This window comes from Myxocyprinus asiaticus, chromosome 5 (assembly GCF_019703515.2).
Source record: "Myxocyprinus asiaticus isolate MX2 ecotype Aquarium Trade chromosome 5, UBuf_Myxa_2, whole genome shotgun sequence".
Classification (NCBI taxonomy): Eukaryota; Metazoa; Chordata; class Actinopteri; order Cypriniformes; family Catostomidae; genus Myxocyprinus; species Myxocyprinus asiaticus.
In genome coordinates this window covers 27,548,157-27,570,599 of record NC_059348.1, presented here as the reverse complement: position 1 = coordinate 27,570,599, position 22,443 = coordinate 27,548,157, and the positions used below count along the sequence as shown (strand labels likewise).

At 37.3% G+C, this 22,443-nt stretch overlaps 1 protein-coding gene across 2 annotated transcripts in view; it reads right to left on the bottom strand.

Annotated features, from left to right (window-relative positions):
• The window catches only part of LOC127440293 (potassium voltage-gated channel subfamily H member 6-like), a 61,487-nt gene extending 43,760 nt beyond the window's left edge, over positions 1–17,727 (bottom strand). For both annotated transcript variants that reach the window (XM_051696784.1, XM_051696785.1), the window contains exons 1-2: positions 17,429–17,727; positions 13,549–13,779 (exon numbers count right to left, since the gene is read on the bottom strand). In XM_051696784.1, coding sequence (XP_051552744.1) covers positions 13,549–13,779; positions 17,429–17,504 — 307 coding nt within the window. In that variant the 5' untranslated portion in view covers positions 17,505–17,727. The remainder of the gene's footprint in view (positions 1–13,548; positions 13,780–17,428) is intronic.
• Positions 17,728–22,443: the final 4,716 nt, after the last annotated feature.

Below are 22,443 nucleotides of genomic sequence, written 5' to 3'. Positions count from 1 at the left end.
CTTAAGAGTTCTTCTTCTGTTTTTGGTGATTTACATAAGCATATTGCCCCCTACTGGGCAGGGAGGAGAATTTATAGAAAAAAACAACAAAAAAACAAAAAAACTTAAATATTGATCTGTTTCTCACCCACACCTATCATAACGCTTCTGAAGACATAGATTAAACCACTGGAGTTGTATGGATTACTTTTATGCTGTATTTATGTGTTTTTGTACCTTCTGAGTTCTGATCACCATTCACTTGCATTGAAAGGACCAACAGAACTGAGAAATTCTTCTAAAAAGTTTAATTTGTGTTCAGCAGAAGACCGGAAGTCATACACATCTGGGATGGTATAAGGGTGAGTAAATGATGAGAGAAATTTCATTTTTGGGTAAACTAAGTTTATTTTAAAGACTATCTAGGCACATAATAACACTATACAACCGTAACTGTTTATAACTCTTTCAAGATGTACAGGCTCACAGTTTAAATGGTCAGTGCTTTGTATTTTAGATAATTAAAATAGCAACAGATCCAGTGAAACAATTAAGTTTGAGTGATTGTTTTTACATTTTTACATGCCATTCAAAAATGTGCCATTTTACAATAATAAGAGTGAAATAAAAGACTACAAATAACACATTTGTACTTTTCTTGTACTTGGAATGTAAATGTTCAGGACAAAGGCAAAATGGTTACTGTCTCTTTAAGAGGGTTTTATCGCATTATACAATATTGAATTGAGTTTAATCTTTTGAGAGCTGTAGAGTCCCATTATTTTCGTACCGTGTCGTGCTGTTGCATCTGTATTCATTTACTTTATGTATTCTGTTATTTTGTGACAAAAAAATTATTTTGCTATTATCATTCTGCACTGCTAGGGAAGAGGATTTCAGAGATTAATTGATTGAGATTGTGAGACTGCAGTCAGTATTAAACTTGTGATGATCTTGTAAGCTACCTGAAGCACGTTCATTCATTCAGCTATTAGTAGCCTATCTGTTCTCGATGGATCTTCCGTGATCCTTCCCGCGCTGTCAAGTGAAGCGATGCCACATCAGTTTCGTCTCTCACAGGCTACTCTCTCATTTGTTTGGGTGTGAGATGATAAAATACAGACTGCGTCTGCTATAACACGGAACACAATTCTGATCCTTTAAATACCGGATGTTACAGACTGTTGGCAATTGTTATGCGACATATGATGAAAGTTTGTCAATCAACATGCGGACCTAACCGGACCAATTTTTGACCGGCCCAGCGGGAATTCTCCCGATCTTCCCGATTGCCACTCCTGCCCTGCCTACAAGTGAGTAGAAAGGTGTGCAGAATTATATTAAGGTCTTTGATAACCAGTTGTCAAATGTCCTGAATCCTCTCTGTTCACCGTGGCAACTGACAGCTGTCTAACATTGGCACTGTGGTTCCAGCTCTGTTAACACAGCCAACCAAAACAGCCCCTCTCTGTGCCAGCCTGGTGGGCCAGTATTGATGGCCAGGAGTGGTTCAGAGCAGAGAGGGCAAGGGCAGACAGGACAACAAGGGGACAGGGAACATGGTGCCATCGCTCAGGGATTAAAAAGTGAAACACACTCCTCTATTCCTCTTGAAATAATTTCATTCATACCAGTGGCATCTGTTACTGTACAATACAGCCCTGTACAGCATAACCATCTGCTGCTTAATGGCCCCTAACCCCTGCATCTCCTGCGTCATAATCTTCATTGGGTATAAGATTGTAAACCAATACAGGTGAGCATAAATTCTGTCGTATTACTATACAGATTATACACTAAATGCATTTTATATTGAAATATCTCAAGATGCAATGGTGCTAGTGAATAACAAAAAAACAAAAAAAACAAACAAAAAAAAAAAACAATAAGGGCTTGAGCAGGTTATCAAAAAGAAAAGGTCTAATTTGCAGATAAGACCGTATATAAGGGATTTCTGCATACATCCCTGAAAAAAGTCAAGCTCTAATTTGCAAATGCCAATGGATTTTTGTAAACATATTTGAAAAAAGGCAAGCTTTCATTTGCAAACCTTACAAACTAAATCAGATTTTGACTTCTTCAATATCAAGGACAGAGGAAGCTATTAGGGCGAGAGAGGTTAATGCCACCAGAGGAAACTGTATTGTTTTCATAAGAACATAAGTACCATAGAAAACTGAAATTAATAATGGGATTTAGTGCCTCTAAATCCTGCCACACCCCTCATCTTTTTCTTTCTCCTCTGCCTTGCATCCTCTTTTCTGTTATGAAGATGTGGTTTAGATATAATGTGCACTGCACCTATCATATTGGTCCTGTAATTTCAGCAAACTATCAAAAAGCGTCAGCCACTGAACTAAGAAAATCACACTGCATTTTTGGGGGAAGTGATAGTTATAGATAGGAAAGGTCAATCAATAAATGTAAGAATGATTTTAGAGGCCTTGGAAACCAAGGTTTCTCAATTGCAGATTACATTGCTTACAGTTTTTTTCTTTTCTCTGATTTGCATTTTGTGAACAATGACTAGGTCTTCACAGAATCTATGCAATTTTTCTGGGGAATGGATTTATATATGGTAAAATTAGTTAAATGGAACTAAAGAGTACTCAAATCTTATTCTAAACTGAAAGCACTATCAAATTAACCAAAATATTAAATAAACACAAATGACTGGCATATGAATTCTACAGAAGTTGGCGGAGCTTCTTGCTAAGTTTTGCAGGGTCAGATTCAATGCAAGCCTAATATGAGCTAAATGAGCTCAAACTTTACTCTTTGCATTGGGCAGTATTTCTTCTTGAGAATACCTGCTGCAATAATCTCTGTATCTCCACTTTTTGTCCTTGGGCTCCCCTATCCTCTTAATTTACCCATAGGATTTGAATATCATAATAAATCAAATGGCATGCAAATTTACATAGTAGCCAGAGGTTTGAGCTGAACTGCTGGCCTATTCGTGACTGCTCTCCTGAAAACAACAACTACAACAGGCCTGTTGGGGTTCATGTTACACTGTCAGTTCTGAAATATCACGTCAGCAGTGAAACATATTTCGAGCCTTAGGCATGTAATAAAGCAAATCCAATGTCACGTACATGCAGTCAATAAAGAAATTGATAAACAAAAGGTTTCCATACAGTGTTCTTCTTGCAAATAAACAACAAAATAGAGGTGTAATAACTAAACAATACACACGATAAAATTGGAATTAGACCAGTGGATGATACAGTAACACATCAGCAGGTGATCTATCAACATTAATGTTCCACATTTTTATTTATTTTATAATTTTCTACACTGAAAATGTGGTAACCTGTAATTGTTACCTCACACCTTTTTTACTATAAGTTCTCCTCCTGGCCAGTAAGTGGTGATATGCACGATGAATGCGAATCACCAAAAACTAAAGAAGAAGAACTCTTAGGAGGGCTGTATAAAAGTGGAGATTTATATTAAAAAAGGACTTTAATATTGATCTGTTTCTCACCCACACCAATAATATTGCTTCTGAAGACATGGACTTAACCACAGGAGTTGTATGGATTACATTTATGAGCTTTTTGAGCGTCAAAGATTTGGACCCTGTTGACTTGCATTGAATGGACCAACAGAGCTGAGATATTCTTCTAAAAATCTTCATTTGTGTTCAGCAGAAGACAGAAAGTCATACACATCTGGGATGGGCAAATGATGATTAAAATGATGAAAAGGGTGAGTAAATGACGAGAACATTTTTAATAAAACATGCATTCTTGTTGACTGTGTTACATCGTTAAAAACAACCACTTTACAATTAGCTTTTGGCGCCACTCACCCAGAAACTGGAGCTCACACGTGCCCATACAGAACATTCAACAACACTTCCAGCTTTGGCTACTGGGGACAGTGGTTCGAATTTCAGTAAGCACAGTGAAACACGATTTCAGCTAAACAACTTTAGACCTTTTGTCTCCAAATTCACAGTGTGATCAGTCTGTTACCTCAAAGAACCTACTTGATCTAACCCATAAAATTACTTTCATTGGCGTAACCTAATTCCTCAGGTTATATTTTTCATTAGATTTTTTACAGGGCAGGGTCAAAGTCATATTTACTCTAGATGAATGAAACAAACGGAAAATCAGATGAGTTTTGTCAGATAACATAAAAATCTGCTTCTTGTAGTAACATCTAAATATATTGGTTTTATTCAGCGGAGTGTCTGTTTGCACCCCGGTGTAAATAGCATCTGCCACACAGGGTAGCTATTTGCACCCCAATAGTCTGGTGGAACCACAGAAATATACCACAAACTAAACAACAGATGTCACTGCAGTGGCGTGGGATGTAAAGACGGTGTGTGAATGTGTCCTGTTTTCCTAGTGACCGCGGTTCGAATCTGCGTTTTGTCCCACTCTTTTTCCTGATTTCCTGTTTCCACTCTTAATATTTCCTTTAATACCACTTAAAATAATAAATAAAAATGAATATAAATGTTGATTTCATCGCAGTGATTTGGTCACGGTGTTGGGCCTCATGTATTCAGATAGAAGACAAAGGCAGGCCTAACACAAGTCGTAAAACCTAACTCAGCCCCCACACATTCCATGTCGTAAATTTTACTGATAAAAATCGCGCCAAAATCAAACAAAGGGAGTCCAAAACAGACTACAAATCCAGGAAGCCTTGCTCACTAAAGGATCGAGCTCTCAACTCCTATTGGATGAGGCACACAACAGAACGTCCCTCAAACATGACATCATCAGGAGTTGAAATAATTCTGAAATGCATCCAGAATTCGCTTCCAGCGACTTAGTTCACCGAATACGGACGTAGCTTTTTGCTGCTCTCAGGTGCAACCTCGTGGCACAAGGAAGTAATGTCCGACTTGAAACTGTAGCCACACAATCTCCATCTCGCTGGACGAGTTGAGATTACTCTGTGTTCCACCGAACACTCTAACGGATCCGAAGGAGACCGCCGAGCAATTCGCATCTTCATCCGTTGGCCTACAGAAGTGAAGAGATTAAAGATTTCTCTTCCATCTTCAATCAAGTCGACATTTCTGAGTTCTCCGCCAGCCCGCCGAGAATCAACAGTCGTACTGCCCGCCGACAGCGCGAGGAAACGGCCTCCCGTCATCACACGAGCCTCAAGGAACCGGGTCAAAGTTAAAGGACGGAGGAAAACACATTCTACCTGTGTCCTCATGCGATTCAAGTAAGAGGTTTACATCTGGGCAGAGATAGAATATTATAGTGTGTTATTCTTGTGTTTCAAGGTTTTTGCTTGTACAGTTTACGGACCGCCATGTCCGCTCATTATTAATACTCAGGGTATTAATTATCACAAATTTGTTTTGCTGTATTGTGGTCCAACCAAATTGGATTGTTGTGCATTTTCGCCATCGCGGGTGAGACAGCAACTGAGTTCATCCATTAAAGTCAAATAACGCAGGACTTTTACTAGCCCCGCTCGTAAAACCGCGTCTCTGAGTGATGAACACAGCTGCTTTCTCTCCAGCTATCGCGAAATCAGCTTTCGGGCTGTCACTTAATAATCTCTCTCTCTCTCTCTCTCTCTCACTAACCACACTGACACACACACACACACACACACACACACACACACACACACACTGTCACACACACACCTTATGTGTTATAGGATTATTTTTATTTCCATATCTAATCATATCACTGTTTAGTTTGTAGTTGTAAGTCGGAAGTTTATTGACTGCATTGTATTACTTATTAATTGATATTACTGCATAAATAAACTTTTGTTTATATTACAAAGAGAAGTGTTTTGGTTTGTTTTGCATACGCCTGTGTGAGACTGTTTTAATATTTGGTTACTAGTCCCTGATTCCAGGGTGGTGCCCCGTCAATGTTAATCCTTATTAATATTCTATTGATTTTTGATAATTGATAATTATCTTTGATGATTGTTGAATTTGAATGATCAATAAGCTAGTGTTAATTTTAATTAATGTTTCATCGATGTTAACAATTAACGATTATCTTTGATAATTGTTGATTTAAAGGATTAAAAAAGCTAACATTGATTCTCATCAATGTTCTATTGACTTTAATAATTAATAATTATCTTTGATAATTATTAATTATTGCTAATAACCAAACTTGCTCCTAAACGTAGCACACTACATTTACTGGAGTCCCATATGAGGTTTTAATGAGTTAGATCCAATTAATTAATTTAAATATTGATTAATAACTACAGAAATTTCTGATAGTAACACTGATCTAAACAACCAGTAAAGCCCGACAACGGGGTTGATCCGGAGGTGGGGTCTGTCGATCGCACTCGTTCCCGCGTGAAACCATGGTTACTGTAGTAAAACCAAGGTTATTTTTTCTAAGGTAAGGTTAAGGTTAGGTTTAGGGGTAGGGGTTAATGTAGTTTGTCTGTGGGACTCTAAATAAACACACTGCAGTGATGCCCCTTTTCTGTATGTTAGTATTTAAATATGGGTGCAAATAGTATCTGAAACTATTTGCACCAGGGTGCAATAGGCTAGTTGCATAAGACGCCATGTTTGATTTCTGGTTTACAGAGTGTGGTCATAACCACTTCCGGTTTTGCAGAGCCCCTGTCCAGAGACTGCTGAAAATGCCATTTTAAATGAGGTGTTTACAGAAAAGAGATTTAAAATGTATTGTAGAATCACAATGAAGACACACAAGGCCGATCACATAAACAGTGTGTTTATTTAAGGCTGTTGTCGGTCACAGCCAAGCCATACACTCTGTAACTGTTTAGAGAAGCACACTTAAAACGACGGTGAACCCCTTTTGACCTCAGTCTCCCCCGTGCACACATACGTACACGAAACATTTAGGAACAACTATCAATGCAAGACATTACAACCCAGTAAAATGCATAACACAACAAATTCCTCTTAACAGTTAGAATAAAACAATAAACAACATGTTCACGTTACAGTATGTATGCAGTTACATTGATAAATATGAAACAATAATGAACATCAGAAACAACAGTAACTCATCTAAGTTTCTGTGAACATGAATAAAGAATGCTAGGCTTGGATACATATTTGGTAAGATATACATTTTGAAGTTGGATATATAACTGCAGAGTAATGATATGAATCCTCTGTTGGACAACTACCAACACATTTATGAAGTTGCAATTTCTGTTGCGTTTACGTCTCATTACACATGCAATTTTTTGGTAACACTTTACAATAAGGTTAAAATCTTAAACATTGGCTAATGCATTTGGTATATAGAACTAACTGTGAAAACTATTTTTCAGCATTAATCTAGGTTAATGTTTAATTTAAATATACTATTGTTCATTGTTAATAACCGTTCGTTCATATATTGCCCCATGTTAATGTTTTGATAGAAATTAACATTAATCAAGGATAATAAATGCTGTAAAAGTATTGTTAGTTGTTATTTCACGTAAGCTATTGCATGCTGATGTACAGAACCTTATTGTAAATAGTTACCCGCTATTTTAACACTATTTACTTCATACCATTGGTCAGCTCGTCGCTGCTGGTTGAGGCACACAACAGTGTAAAGTGAATGCTATCTCCAGTCGCTGATAAACCACTCTCCTTTCATTCTTTACTTGTAAACACGCTCATGCTGGTCTCAACCAAGTCTCTAACAATTCTCCTATGGAATTTTTTTCTCAATGCAGCAATAAAGCCCTGCTTACACTGTGATCACACCGTGTGCACTCACTCAATGAGCACTCATATGACCGGACATAAACATGCATACACTCATTTGGCAAAAGCTCACAGGTGCCATCTTGTGCACCTAGCCAATTAGTAGCCTATCTACCATTATTTGCACCATGGTTGGGGTGCAAATAATATTTGCCACTATTTGTACTGGGTGTAAAGCATGTAACATGTAGCACATATCATAATTTGCACCAGGGTGCAAATAGCATCTGACACTATGTGCACCAGGGTGCAATTAGTATCACATTTGCACCAGGGTTGGGGTGCAAATAGCAGTGGCCTTTATTCAATTCAAAATGTAATTTAATCTGAATAATTTTCCAGACAAATTAGCAATTTTACCAATGAAAGTAAATTTTATGGGTTAGATCAAGTAGAAATAAATTCTAGATTTTCCAGTGTATGGCAAAATCAGCTACAAAACCAGGTAAGCCACAATACAAAGTAAGTCAATAGGGTCAATCAGCATGTGAAACTACAAGCTCAGCTGGAATGTTGCGGAAGGGCTTTCTGACAAGACCCTCATATGAGAGTTCAGGGATGAAGAACGAACATTTAAATAATTAACTCCCAGAGATGGCTTCAGTCATTACTTGGTCTAATTATAGCTGTGAAGGCCATTACCAGAATATGAAGACTGATGAGCAGGGTCATCCTCTGTCTTCTGTGTTGATCGGAGCTCTCCTTGCAACTCTCATAAATGGGTCATAATTCAAGTCATCAAAATCTTTGATTATTAAGCAGAAAATACTTGTAACAAATTCTGTATAGCTAAATGTGGCATTGTATCTGCACTGCTCATGTTTTTAATATTGGGGAGCCCTACAATTTATAGGGTTGTGTTTTTAAAGGTAGTTCACCAAAATTTTTAATTCTGTCATCATTTATTTTCACCCTCATGTTGTTCCATTTCTGTATGATTTTCTCTCTTCTGAGGCACACAAATGGTATGTTAGTCTCAGTCACCATTTACTTTCACTGTATATTTTTGTCTGAGACTAACTTTATGTATAACATCTTTTTGTGTTCCACAGAAGAAGAAGAAAAAGTCATATGAGGGTAAATGATGACACAATTTTTGCTTTAGGGTGATTTTTTCCTTTACGAGTAAATAATAATTACACATTATTCTCATCAAAATGTAAAGCTCAAACTAATGAGGCTCTATAATATCTAATTAAAGGGAAAATAAATTAGGCAAAGTTTAAAATGGGGAGCTCCTTGTAAAAGTCATCCCCTGATCTTGACTGCAAGAGCACAATCTGCCCCAAGGGTCATCATTAAGTCATAATCTGCTATACCATTTACAATAATTTCCCCTTTAGTGTAACCTCAGAGGACCAGCAAGCTTTAAAGAGGGATGAGTTTTCACTAATTGAGTCGACTTTGGAATTGCTCTTTTGTGCTGGAGGATTACTGGTATGACCATTAGTTCTACACTTTGCGTTAAATGCCCTTCACAAGGACTCTCTTCAGAGGCAAAGATCTTTGCTGCAACAAGAGTGTCATACAGGAAAACAGACATTGGTGGATTGGAAAATACAGTATAATGAGAAGCTGGTAGTTTTTGAACTTCATGAAACAAACTGTTATTTATGCTACTTATATTACCTTCTTCATCAGAAATGCATTTTCGTACATTATGCCTAGCGGGTTAAAAATGTGCCTTCTGGCCATGCCGTCTATTACAGCATTTTTGCTGAAACATCATTATCCTTCAATGTTCCCTCGAGGAGTTTTGCTTTTTGTGTGTCCTTCCAGCAGGTTATTTGTGCAATAACTTCCAGTAGTCCTCTCCATACTGTGGGACGTTACCACCGACCATGAGACCTCCATTATCTTGCATTAATTTTCAGTAATAAATGACCCCCTGGACTATAGCCACATCTTCTTAGTTGTAGTTACATTTTAGTGTAACTGAAGAAGACCTAAGTACAGACCTATGTTCTTTGGGTTCAATGTTCCCTCACATGTATATTTGCTTAAACTGATCTACTGATTAAAGCTGATTGAAATGTGTCTTTTTTAAACATTAAAATACTTTATCCCAGTTTAAGGCTGAAGTGTGTTACTTTTTCAGTGTTACAATATTTCCTTCTATCCCAGCTTAATATGCACAGACATATATATCTTTTTACTGACCAGTGGCAGATGGGGGGAGTGTTCAGGATACCTGTTTGAAAACAATCAAAATAAAGGACTATTTTCACAGATAGTGATAACACATTTCTGCTTTAATTTAACAGGGTAAATCTAGAAAACTTTTTTCATTATTTAATGTTATATTATCAAATAGCTGCTGAGGGACTAACAGAAAAATTGTCATCTTTCTTTCTTCTAACTGCCGTAATCCATTGCTCTCAATTTGTTTCCTTTCTTTAAAATAATTGTAAACATAATAGTGGATTTTATCTTTTGCTTTTGGAGAAAATGAGACCACAAAAATCATATTTTGTGGTCTCCCTCTATAATAGGGCTGCAAGCTAATGACGAAAATCATAATTTCCCATTATTTCTTTTGATATTGTAATTGCGATTATTAATTTTGATTAATAGAATTTACATTAAAATACTTATTTTGTGTGGTGCAGTTGTATGCCATATTCTTTATGTAGGTTATGCATCAAAACAACTTTAGAACTGTGTTCCTGAATTGCTTTAATATTTTAATTGCATGAAAAACAACAATTGCTAATCACATTCTGAAATTGTACACTGTATAATTAAGACAGTGAGCATTACTGAATGCTTTTAGACTAATTGAAACATGTCAGATTTGACTTTGCATTCATGCACACAACGGCCCAAAAAATATGTTGTAAATAGATAATTTTGGCGCAATAGGAGTACACCTAAATGGAATGCTGTAATTGACACTTTTCACCATTATATATTTGTGACAGATACAATTGTAAACTCTATTATTTTTTCGAATAATTGTGCAGCCCTAATAGTTACCCTTCTTTAGTTTACTTCCGCGTTCCAAACCCAGTAGTGTGAAAAGGGTCAATTTTTGCAACTCAGTGTCAAACACTTCAGGGTCTTTTTTTTTTTTTTCAAAACAGTTTTCAAGGCTTTTTGGCACTCATGCACAAGAAACATTATTCCTTCCTACATTGACAAGTTGGACTGTTCCATTTGATTTTTTATGGATTATCCCCATGGAACATCTTTACCAATTAGGAGGAGAGTAACATTTTAAAGGGTTTATTGTTTAATTTGGGATTATTTTTAAAAAGATTATACTATACTTTTATGGATGGCAATGCATACCTATAACATGGAGGCAACACTCTTAGACAAATCTTCAAATAGCTTATTGCAATAGAGCTTTTATAACAATTATCAACTTTAAATCATCAATATCAACATATCCTCAAACCAAAAAAATATATATATATATTTTTTATATATTTTACACCTCCCATGCAAAACATGCTTAAACCTCTAAATATGCAATCTGGACACCAACAATGAATTACAACTATAGTCTACAGTATATACAACTATATAGTCTGAGCCTTAGATAGCACATCTACAAGCCACCAGCTGTCAGTTCACTGATTTTGATGCATTTTGCACACAAAAATTTCAAGCACAGAAGGAAATCACCAGTTCCAATCTGATTTCCCTGTCTTTAAGCATCTTCTAGGAGTAATGACACACAGGTTTTTATATCAGACCACCAGGAAACAGTTTTTGTTTTGGTACTCGGTTGATACAATGAGCACTTTTTAGGAAGAACTGTAATTGTTGGATTTGCCAAACTTTGCCAGGTTAGTGCCATTAAATCTTTGAAAGATATCGCAAATTTAGTTTGAGGCACTTAGTAGCAAGTTAAATAGATATCTACGAAAAGAACTGTATATCCTTATTCTGCTTTGTTTTTTGTTTTAGTTATTTCTTTAAATTAATCAGCACTTACGATTTGAGTCTAAACACATTTATTTCAGAGATTCACATTTATTCGTGAGGACAATCACACAATTATTCAATTTTCTTTCCTTTTTTTATGCCAGTCTTATACTGTTGTTTAAACTGTTTCAGATTAACCCACCCCTAAACAGCATTCAATAATAATAACAATAATAATAATTTGTTTCACAAGTGCCCAATTTTCTTAAGTCTGCATCAAGGAGTTCTAATATACTGAAGGGCTTGGGGCATTCTCATGGTGCCTTCAGCAAATTAGTGTGGTCAGAACATTATTTTTCATGTTGTTCCAGAGTGATCATGAAGCAACCAGAACGCGTACTTCCGGGCTGCATGTGCCAGCTGAGCAACTGCTATTGAGATCTAATTAAAAGCTCTCTCCAGGTATTTTAGACATCCTTAGAATATACTGGACTATTCAATCAAAATCTTGGTACAGTAGCTGTGGGTGATGAATTTGAAATAAGATTTTCCTTCCAACATAAATGTCTGAACATAAGCATACATGTGCACATACAGTATATCTAACCCATACTGTTACATGTGACTTACTGTAATGACATTTAGAATACAATGTAGAAAACTGAAATGTCTCATATTTCAGAAGGGCTAAATGTAGCCTGAGCACACCTGAGAAATTTGGGGTGGTTAGGTTACAAAGGGTACAATGAAAGGTATTCCTAACATCCGGATCAGTGGAAAAATACCCTGCGCTTCAACCTCGCTGCATTTCTCCCTTCCAGGCCCTCTCTGGTTCTATTTGTGGAATTGACTTGTCTCTCATTAAATCCTGAAGAATCATTTATATCACCACCTCACGACTGTTTGGTTTTGCTGGTGTTTGGCACTGAGATGTGAAGCTATATGCTAAAAACAGTGTTTTATTCAAATGGCATAACAGTAACTGAGTAAAATGTCTACTTTATCTGAAACAAATGACTCACAATGGGCATCTCTTGTAGAGAAGATTATATGATATCATGATATGATAATAATCTTTTGTGACGTTTAACAGAGGCTTCCTGTCTAAACCCTATAGCAGATTACAGTGTGTGCCATTTTATGGTCTCTGTTAGCATATTAGTACATTCTTACCATCTAAATAGTCTCACAGGTCAACTTGAGCCTGAGCATTTCTGGTTGCTCAAGGACACTGTTTACGTTGCTCTCTGTCCTGAGCATCACCAGAGGACACAATGTTACGATGCCCTTATGCAACCATTTAGAATATCCAAGTATAGCACTGGGAAATGTACTAGATAGTGAGAAATTGTCCACAGTGCAATTATGTCTTCTCTGACTATTGTTCCTATTCACAAATGGCCCCTGTCCTAGAAATCAATGTCCACCTGTCCTAGAAATCAATACATCATCCAGAAATGGTGCATGTTTACACAGGGAAGGATAGAAATAGACTAAATTAGCATAATCCTTGTCTATCAAATGAGTGTCCACAGTAAGGGATGCTTGGGTAAGAGAGACTTCCACAGAAGAGACTTCTGTACTGACAAAACTTCAAGATCAATCAGCATTCTATCTAATCTCACACAGAGTACAATTCTAATGAGATACCACAGAAATAGAAGTGAGTATTAGTGGATGGGATGAAATACACTGGTTGTAAAGGGTTACCAAAGGGTCAATGCTAAAATTATATGAAACCACGAGACTGAAAGAATGACAAGAACATCCTAGGAATCAGCTTTGTTCTTGCAAACGTATGAGTGAGTCACTTTATAGGCATACCAAAGAATTGTTATTGACTGTTGTCATACTACCATTAAAGGCCTGCTAATTGCAACGGTTACAGTTTGCCTTTCTAAATGTATCTCTGTAATTATATATTAAAAATGAATTTTTAATTTCACTTAGAGCACATATAACAGAGGTGCACCCCCCAAGAGGCTTACCATCTTTCCTGTATAGGGAGATTTCCACTTTCCTTTCTTCAGAGCCCAGCAAAGCTTTGGCCATCTGGGCCACAGCTGGTCTTCCAGTGTGCGGTCCATACAGAAAACTGCAGGTACACGGCTTCTGCATGACCTCTGCACGTGTGTAGCCGCACATGCCACAGAAGCCGTCGTTGCAGAAGATGATGGCGCAGTTTTCCACTCGAGCATTGGCGATGATGAATTTGCGATCTGTTAAAGTACAGGATAAGAAGAGATGCAAGAGAATCATAAATCATGGCGTCATCCTGGATGAACCTCATAAGGAACATACAATAACATCTTTTTTTACTTTACTTACAATAGTTTTTCAATTATCAAATAGGATCAAAACTAAACATGTGTTGATCAGAAATCGTGTATTATACAGTGTAAATGATCAGAAGTAATTTTTTTCTCAGATTAATGCTCAAGAGTTCATATGAACCCAAATATTACGATTGTTGAACCTATATTGAAAGGCAAAAGAAACAAGTGACAAAAGAGACGAAAGACTGTCAGATGAAATAAAAGGCAAATAATAGTCAATTAATTATGCTATGAATTTCATTTATGAAATTCCCATAATGACTATCGTTATTGTCATTATTAGTCATCTAAATGGCTACATTTGTGTGCCTGTTATTATTTGTTTGTTAGGTTAATGTCGCTTCATGTTGTTTCCTCTTGATCAATGTACATAAAAAAGTAGGCTTAAACAGTATGATTATATACTACTACAACTTAAAATCCAGTTTCTTGACTGTATTCCCTAATAATCACATTATATGGTGTGTCGGCAAAATGCCATAACTTAAAACAGACTGCAACACTCTAATAATACAGGCTTATCTAAGACTCTGAAAGAGAAACATATTTAAAGAAATTTGTTCAAGTAGCCTAGATAGATAGATAGATGGATAGATAGATAGACAGACAGACAGACAGACAGACAGACAGACAGACAGATAGTAAAATCACAGTAAAATCACCCTTTACCTTAGCGGATCAAAAACTAACCAAGAGGCATAGAAACAAACTCAATTTCACTCCCTTAAAAACACATATAGATGGAAGCAAAATAGTAAAGATACATACCAAAGCATAACTGGCAAACAAAAAAATCAAACCCTACTAGAAAATTTCCTAGCTACACCATTCCTGAATAACAGTGAAGGTGTCAATTTAGCAATAGGCTGAACAGAATATTTGAAATATCTGCAACATTGTCTAACCTAAAAACCACAAACAAAAAAAAAACAAAAACAAATAGACACTGCCAATGAGAAATGGTTTGACAATGAATGCAAAAACCTTAGAAAAGAAGTGAGAATTTTATCAAAGATGCACAGAGACGCTGACAATGTAAGCATCCATCAACACTACCACGAAAAACTCCTATACAATACAGGAATACCCTCAGGAAGACAAAACATACTAAATAAGTTAAGGGAAACTGAAAAATCTATAGAATCAAACCACTTCTGGGATCATTGGAATGCACTAAACAAATCTAAACATGAAGAACTAGCCATCCAGAATGGAGATGTGGATTAACCACTTCTCCAACCTCTTTAGTAATGTAAACAAAAATCATGAACAAAACACCATATTTAACAAATTTTGTGCTCTAGAATCAACCATCAAAGATTACCAAAACCCTTTAGATTCTCAAATTACATTAGCTTAACTATCCCCTAAAATACTAACCCTTAAATCCCAAAATGCATGCGGTATTGATGGCATTCTAAATTAAATGATTAAGAACACAGACCACAAATTCAAACTGGCCATTCTCAAACTTTTTAATATCATCCTTAGTGCATGTGTATTTCCCAACATTTGGAACCAGGGCCTCATAACCCCTGTTCATAAAAGTGGAGACAAATTCTACTCTAATAACTACCGTGGAATATGTGTAAACAGAAACCTAGGTAAACTATTCTGCAGCATCCTAAACAAAAGACTCCTCCACTTTCTCACAGACAGAAATGTCCTGAGCAAATGCCAAACTAGCATCCAACCTAAATCTCACACATCAGACCATATTTACACTCTACATACTCTGACAAGCAAATCAACCAAAACAAAAGTAAAATCTTCTCGTGCTTTGTTGACTTCAAAAAAGCTTTTGACTCAATTTGGCATGAGGGGCTTTTGCTTCAGTTGATCCAGTGCAGCATCGGAGGAAAAACATATGACATCATCAAATCGGTGTACACTAACAACAATTTTGCTGTCAAAATTGGCAACAAACACACAGATTTTCTCCCTCAGAGTCGTGGAGTGAGACAGGGCTGTAGTCTGAGCCCTACGTTATTCAATATATGAACTGGCGAGAGCTCTAGAACAGTCTCCAGCACCCGGTCTTATTCTGACACTGAAGTCAATTGCCTCCTGTTTTCAGATGATCTAGTGCTGCTGTCGCCCACAAAAGAGGGTCTACAGCAGCATCTAGGCCTACTGCACAATTTCTGCCAATCATGGGCCCTGTCAGTTAACCCCAAAAAGACAAAAATAATGATATTCTGAAAAAGTCCCAGTCACCAAAAGCAACACCATAACTTCAAATTAGACAACATGACCTTAGAACATACTCAGAACTACACATACATTGAAATAAACATCAGCAACACAGGAAACTTCAACAAGACTGTGAACAAGAGACAAGGCACGAAGAGCTTTTTACGCTTTTAAGAAAAATATCAAAATTGACATCCCAATCAGAATCTGGCTAAAAATAATTCAATCAGTTATAGAACCCGTTGCATGCTATGGATGTGAATTCTGGGGCCCAATCACAAACCAAGAATTCACCAAATGGAACAAACACCCAATAAAGACCCTGCAGGCAGAATTCTGCAAACATATACTGCAAGTACAACAAAAAACACCTAATAATGCATGCAGAGCAGAATTAGGACTGTACCCACTAATAATTTAAATTAAAAAAGAGCCGTTAAATTCCATGCCCGCCTAAAACATTGTGATACACAAACCGTTCACCACAAAGCCTTAAAATACAAAAAGCTGTAGATAGTTGGTCTTAGAGCTGACTTTACAATCTAAAACATGTCCAGCTAAACCCCAGAACAAAACCCAGCTAGACAAAATCAAATTATTAAAACACAAAAAGAAAAATATCTAAAACACTGGACAGAAGCAACAGCTCAACAAAGTAAATTAGAATGCTATCTGTCCCTAAACAGGGAATATAAACTGGCAGAATACCTGAGCACAGTCACCGACCCTAAACTAAGAAACGTCCTGACCATGTACAGACTCAGTGAACAACCTCACCATAGAGACGGGCAGACACAGACAGACCTGGTGACCAAAAGACTGCACACTAAATGAAGTGGAAGCAGAACTGCACTTTGTAACAACATGCCCTAGTTATGCACAAAATAGGGAAACATTTTTCCCCATTTCACAGCCCATCACAAAGAATTTACGTCACAAGGACAAACGTTCATACCTACTTGGAGAAACCCCAGCAAGCTCAAACCTGGCTGCCAGATATGTCAAGTCCTGCCACGACAAAAGGACAACCAGTGGAACAGGACCTCTACCAGACAATAACCAAAACGCTGTGCCACATGCATAACATGGAAAACAAACCGCTTTTATTTACACTTTTTTACTATTCCTTTATTTTATTTTTACGTCGTTTTCTTTAACTGCTTTATGTGTGTAAAATTGTATGTATTTAATGTTACTATGCTTTGGCAATGTAAAGCTTTCTTTTACAATACCAATAAAGCTATCTGAATCTAGACAGACAGACAGACAGACAGACAGACAGATAGATCATTTTTAAACATTCTGTTTAAAGCACATTCAACAACAGTCATTTACTCACTTTGAACCTCGAATTTGCGAATGATGGTGTCCAGGAAGGTGTTCTGAGGCGCAACGTGTCCCCGTCGAACAGGCATTATGTCCTTTTTCAGTGTGGGGCAAAAAAGTTCTGCAAGTACCCCGTCAGCTAAGTTTACCTTAAATACGAGAGATAGACTGACTGAACCGCCAAGTCTCGGACATGTATTCAAGCATAACTTAACACCTCATCAGCTTTCAGTAAATGCCGTCCGATCGCGCGCTTCTTGAAAGCCTGATAATTACGCTCTGGATCTGTCAATGCACGCACCTCGAGCCCAGTAAATAATCTTTCAGTCCAATTATCTCAAGAAACCTGCTTCCTTTATTTTAAAATGGATGCAAATCAACAAACTTTCAGTCCCAGTCAGTTGAAGCACTTCCTGCTACACAACTAAAGGTAACAACGAGAATTCTTTGTGAAACGGCCCTCCGTGGAGATTGGGAGCGCTAAAAAACATTACTAGAGAGAGTATATTGATAGTGGATATGGAGAGGCAAGTGAGAGGATGGCTGGGGAGGGGTAAGGTGTCAAGGACCGCATGATTCACTCATCCTGATGTTACCTCTGAGACCACAAATCCGATTGGAAATGTCATGCAGCAATTGTACGTTAGAACAGGTTGAACGCAAACTACAAATAAAAAGTCAAAACTGGTGACAGGTGTGAAAAGCTTAAATGCTTTGTGTTTGGATGACATGGATAGGAGATGATTTTCATTAATTTGCAAGTTATAAAAACTATTAAAAATGTATATATTTCATAGCCATATGACACTATGTAAGCTACGTATTATTATCCGGACCTTTGCTGGGAGGGAAATGTAGCTCTAGACCGGACTTCTTGGAACTTTAATTGAGTACCTCTGATATACTGGGTAGTTAGAGTCACATATCGTAAGCACAAGCAAGTTGGTACAAGGTTGCTGCAGAGTTTAAATTTAAGACTTTTTAAGACCTTTTTCAAGACCTGAACAACTAAAAATAATACCGTATCCCCATACCAAAACAGACCCACACAATCTCAAAATACATAATGTATCACAGACTCTTAAACAGGCAGAGGCACACATTCAACATGGCCTTAACATTGCTTATCAGTAAAACAGGTAGGCTATATGCAAGTTTAAAATACTCAAGACATGTTTTCCACATATATATCACATTAATATTGGTGTATGTACCATTATATAAATAAATACAAATTAGAGGTCAACCGATATTGGATTTTGATGACAGGACAGTGTGTTGAAAGAAATCTGCCAGTAGTTTATGTGCACTCCTACAATAATCTACAACGTATTACAATATAAACAATTAAAGGTAAAATTGTCATATTTCATCAACACTATATCATCATCATCAACAGCTGATCATTAGTATTCGCTTGTCATATATTTCTGATATGGCTTAATGATTGTGAACTGCTCTGCAACTAGGGTGACCATATTTTGGTTTTCCAAAAAGAGGACACATTTTTATAATGAATAATAATAGGGTTCAAAACAGTGTTACTATGAATGCAAACTTTAATACAGTGAAAAAGACACTCTATTAGCATAACATAAATATATATAAATAAATAAAAAATTCTAACATTCTTTTGAATGTCCATGTACTAAAATAAAATATTTGATGCCATGAGTGTACCTTCATTTACTATTACTATTATTTTGAATGGCCATGGAAAATGAGGCAATGTGATAACAATTTTACCTGGTCGCAAAAAGTAGTCCGTTAATTTACCTGATGAACTTTCACCTTTTGCTGACCCTGTATGCTTCGCAGAGCTAATGTGTGCTTCTAAATCACTTGCACCTTTATTAGCAACTGACACATAAGTGCCAACTTTACATGTCATACATTCTGCTTCCCACGGATTTCGATCTGGTCGAAAGCAAATTTCTGTAAATTTCCACTTTCGTTTGGGCATTGTTTCCACTCAGCTGTCATTTGCTGCTACTGTCAAGCAACTGTTTGATGTTGAACATAACAGCACTTTGCGCGTTCATGGAGAGATTGACAGGCAGGAATTTGGCCAATAGTTGCTGCAAGCCTCTTATAATCGACCAATTGGTGTGCGAGAAGGCGGGACTTACAAAGAGGGGTTAAAGCAATGCAAATATGCGTGCACACACAATGAAGTATTAGACCAGAGGCACATCATAATGCAACTAAAGCCGAATCCCGGACATTTTCACAAATTTAGAAATCCTGGCCGGACGCTTTTTTAAGATCCAAAAAAGAGGACACCCTACTGCAACAGCTGAAAACACTCACAAGCCCCCGCAAGTTTGTAGAAAATACAACAGTGCTGCGTTTTCACTTTGAAGGACGTAGCGCATGCATTTATTTAATTAAATCGTATTCTTTTGAAATTTAAGACCTCCAAATGGGGGTGGAATCTCCAAAAGGGCTTATGTGTAAGTGGCTCCACCTTTTTCTTGACCTCTCCATGGGCGGCGCCATTGCGGCGAGAGTCTTCCTCTCAGATGCTCCACACTTCCGCTTAGTTGTTGTTACCAGCTAGAATAACGTTACTGGTGATGGCGAGCAGCTAAGATTCTGGATAATTATGCGCCGTTAAAGGGTGTTTTAAAAACTGCCAATGCTGAAACATTTTGAGTTGCACCAGATGTAATAAGCAGAGGTTGCATTAAACTAAGTCACTTACCTTTTTTAAAAAACAAAACAAAAAAAACATTGACAGATAATTGCATATACTGTCTGTCATTTTGGAAGATAACAAAGATGAAAAACATTTAAACCAAGCTCCTTGTTTTTTTTATTTTTTTTTTATTAATCATCTTTACGAGGTTCACATCTCATATGTGGCGTTGTGAGTGTATGTGAATGAGGTAGAGACAGAGTTGTTGTCGGCCGAGTGCGTCACTTGTTAATGCAGAAATAATGCCATATATCGGAAGATTTTTCCTCTTTTTCGAACCTTAATAAAGCATCCGGTTGGATTTCTAGATTCCCTAAATGTCCGGGATTTGGTTGTTTTCATATTGAACTGCTCAACAAGAAACGCATTGAAATCTAGCGCATCATATTCGGATTCAGTCTCTCTCTCTCTCTCTCTCTCTCTCTCTCTCTCTCTCTCTCTCTCTCTCTCTCTCTCTATCTCTCTCTCTCTCATAATCTTAGTGGATTACCAGCTTTCTGATGGACAGGCAGCAGCTTGTGAGACAGGGGAAATTCACTTCCAGCACCTGTACAATCAGCACTGGTGCCCCCCAGGGATGTGTGCTCAGGGATGTCAGCTACGAAATCGGATATCAAAAGACTACAAAGGACAGTTCGGACTGCTGAGAGGATTATTGGTTGCCCCCTGCCCTCCCTTCAAGAACTATACACTTCCAGAGTGAGGAAAAAGGCTGGACAAATCACTCTTGACCCCACTCACCCTGCCCACTACCTTTTTGAACTGTTGCCTTCTGGCCGACGCTTCAGAGCTCTGAGCACCAGAACCGTCAGGCACAGGAACAGTTTTTTTCCTCAGGCTATCCATCTCATGAACAGTTAAAACTGCCCCATTGAGCAATAATTAATGTGAAATACACAGCATAGTCTTTTTATATTATCCAACAGCACTGTATATAACCGATTTGTATTTAGATTTGCACTACTTATTTGTATGTAAGTATGTATGTATGCAGGGCCGGAGTGGCAATCGGGAAGATCGGGAAAATTCCCGCTGGGCTGGTCAAAAATTGGTCCGGTTAGGTCCGCATGTTGACTGACAAACTTTCATCATATGTCGCATAACAATTGCCAACAGTCTGTAACATCCGGTATTTAAAGGATCAGAATTGCGTTCCGTGTTATAGCAGACGCAGTCTGTATTTTATCATCTCACACCCAAACAAATGAGAGAGTAGCCTGTGAGAGACGAAACTGATGTGGCGCCGCTTCACTTGACAGCGCGGGAAGGATCACGGAAGATCCATCGAGAACAGATAGGCTATTAATAGCTGAATGGATGAACGTGTTTCAGGTACAAGATCATCACAAGTTTAATACTGACTGCAGTCTCACAATCTCAATCAATTAATCTCTGAAATCCTCTTCCCTAGCAGTGCAGAATGATAATAGCAAAATTATTTTTTTTGTCACAAAATAACAGAATACATAAAGTAAATGAATACAGATGCAACAGCACGACACGGTACGAAAATAATGGAACTTTTCATTTTACTCACCCTCATGCCAGCCCAGATGTGTATGACTTCCTATCTTCTGCTGAACACAAATTAAACTTTTTAGAAGAATTTCTCAGTTCTGTTGGTCCTTTCAATGCAAGTGAATGGTGATCAGCATAAATACAGCATAAAAGTAATCCATACAACTCCAGTGGTTTAATCTATGTCTTCAGAAGCGTTATGATAGGTGTGGGTGAGAAACAGATCAATATTTAAGTTGTTGTTTTTTGTTTTTTTTTAAATAAAAAATATTTTTATTTTTATATTGCCCCCAGTAGGTGATATTATATGCTTGGTAATTGCGAAGCAGAAGTCTGCAGCATCCTCACTGGAAGAACGCGCTAAGCGTAATGGGTAATTTTGCTGCCTGTGAAAAAGGTGGATAGATGTGTCGCTATGAAATTGCTCTGACGTCACACCGCAGGAGACTGCGCTTCCGGGTTCTTTTGAGCAGCAGATTTCAATGGTAGAAATAGGCAGCACTGCTGTTTTAATAATCTTTTAAGCTTTATAGAATGTAATAATGTCTTTTAAAGTTATTATAAAGGAATATCTATGGTTTACAGTGAGGAAATTATGTGGGTTCTTTTCTGAAATATCAGCAAAACAAGTTTAAACTTGGTTCAATGAGCCTGTGTTATTATGTGGGACATGTAACAGGTTGATGAATACACATCCTCACATGTTTAACACACACTTCTAAAGCTTAATTAATGTGATATATAAAAATCAAACTATCACTAGAAATGAAATATGTGTCTTATCTGCTTAAATCATTAATCCACATACAACA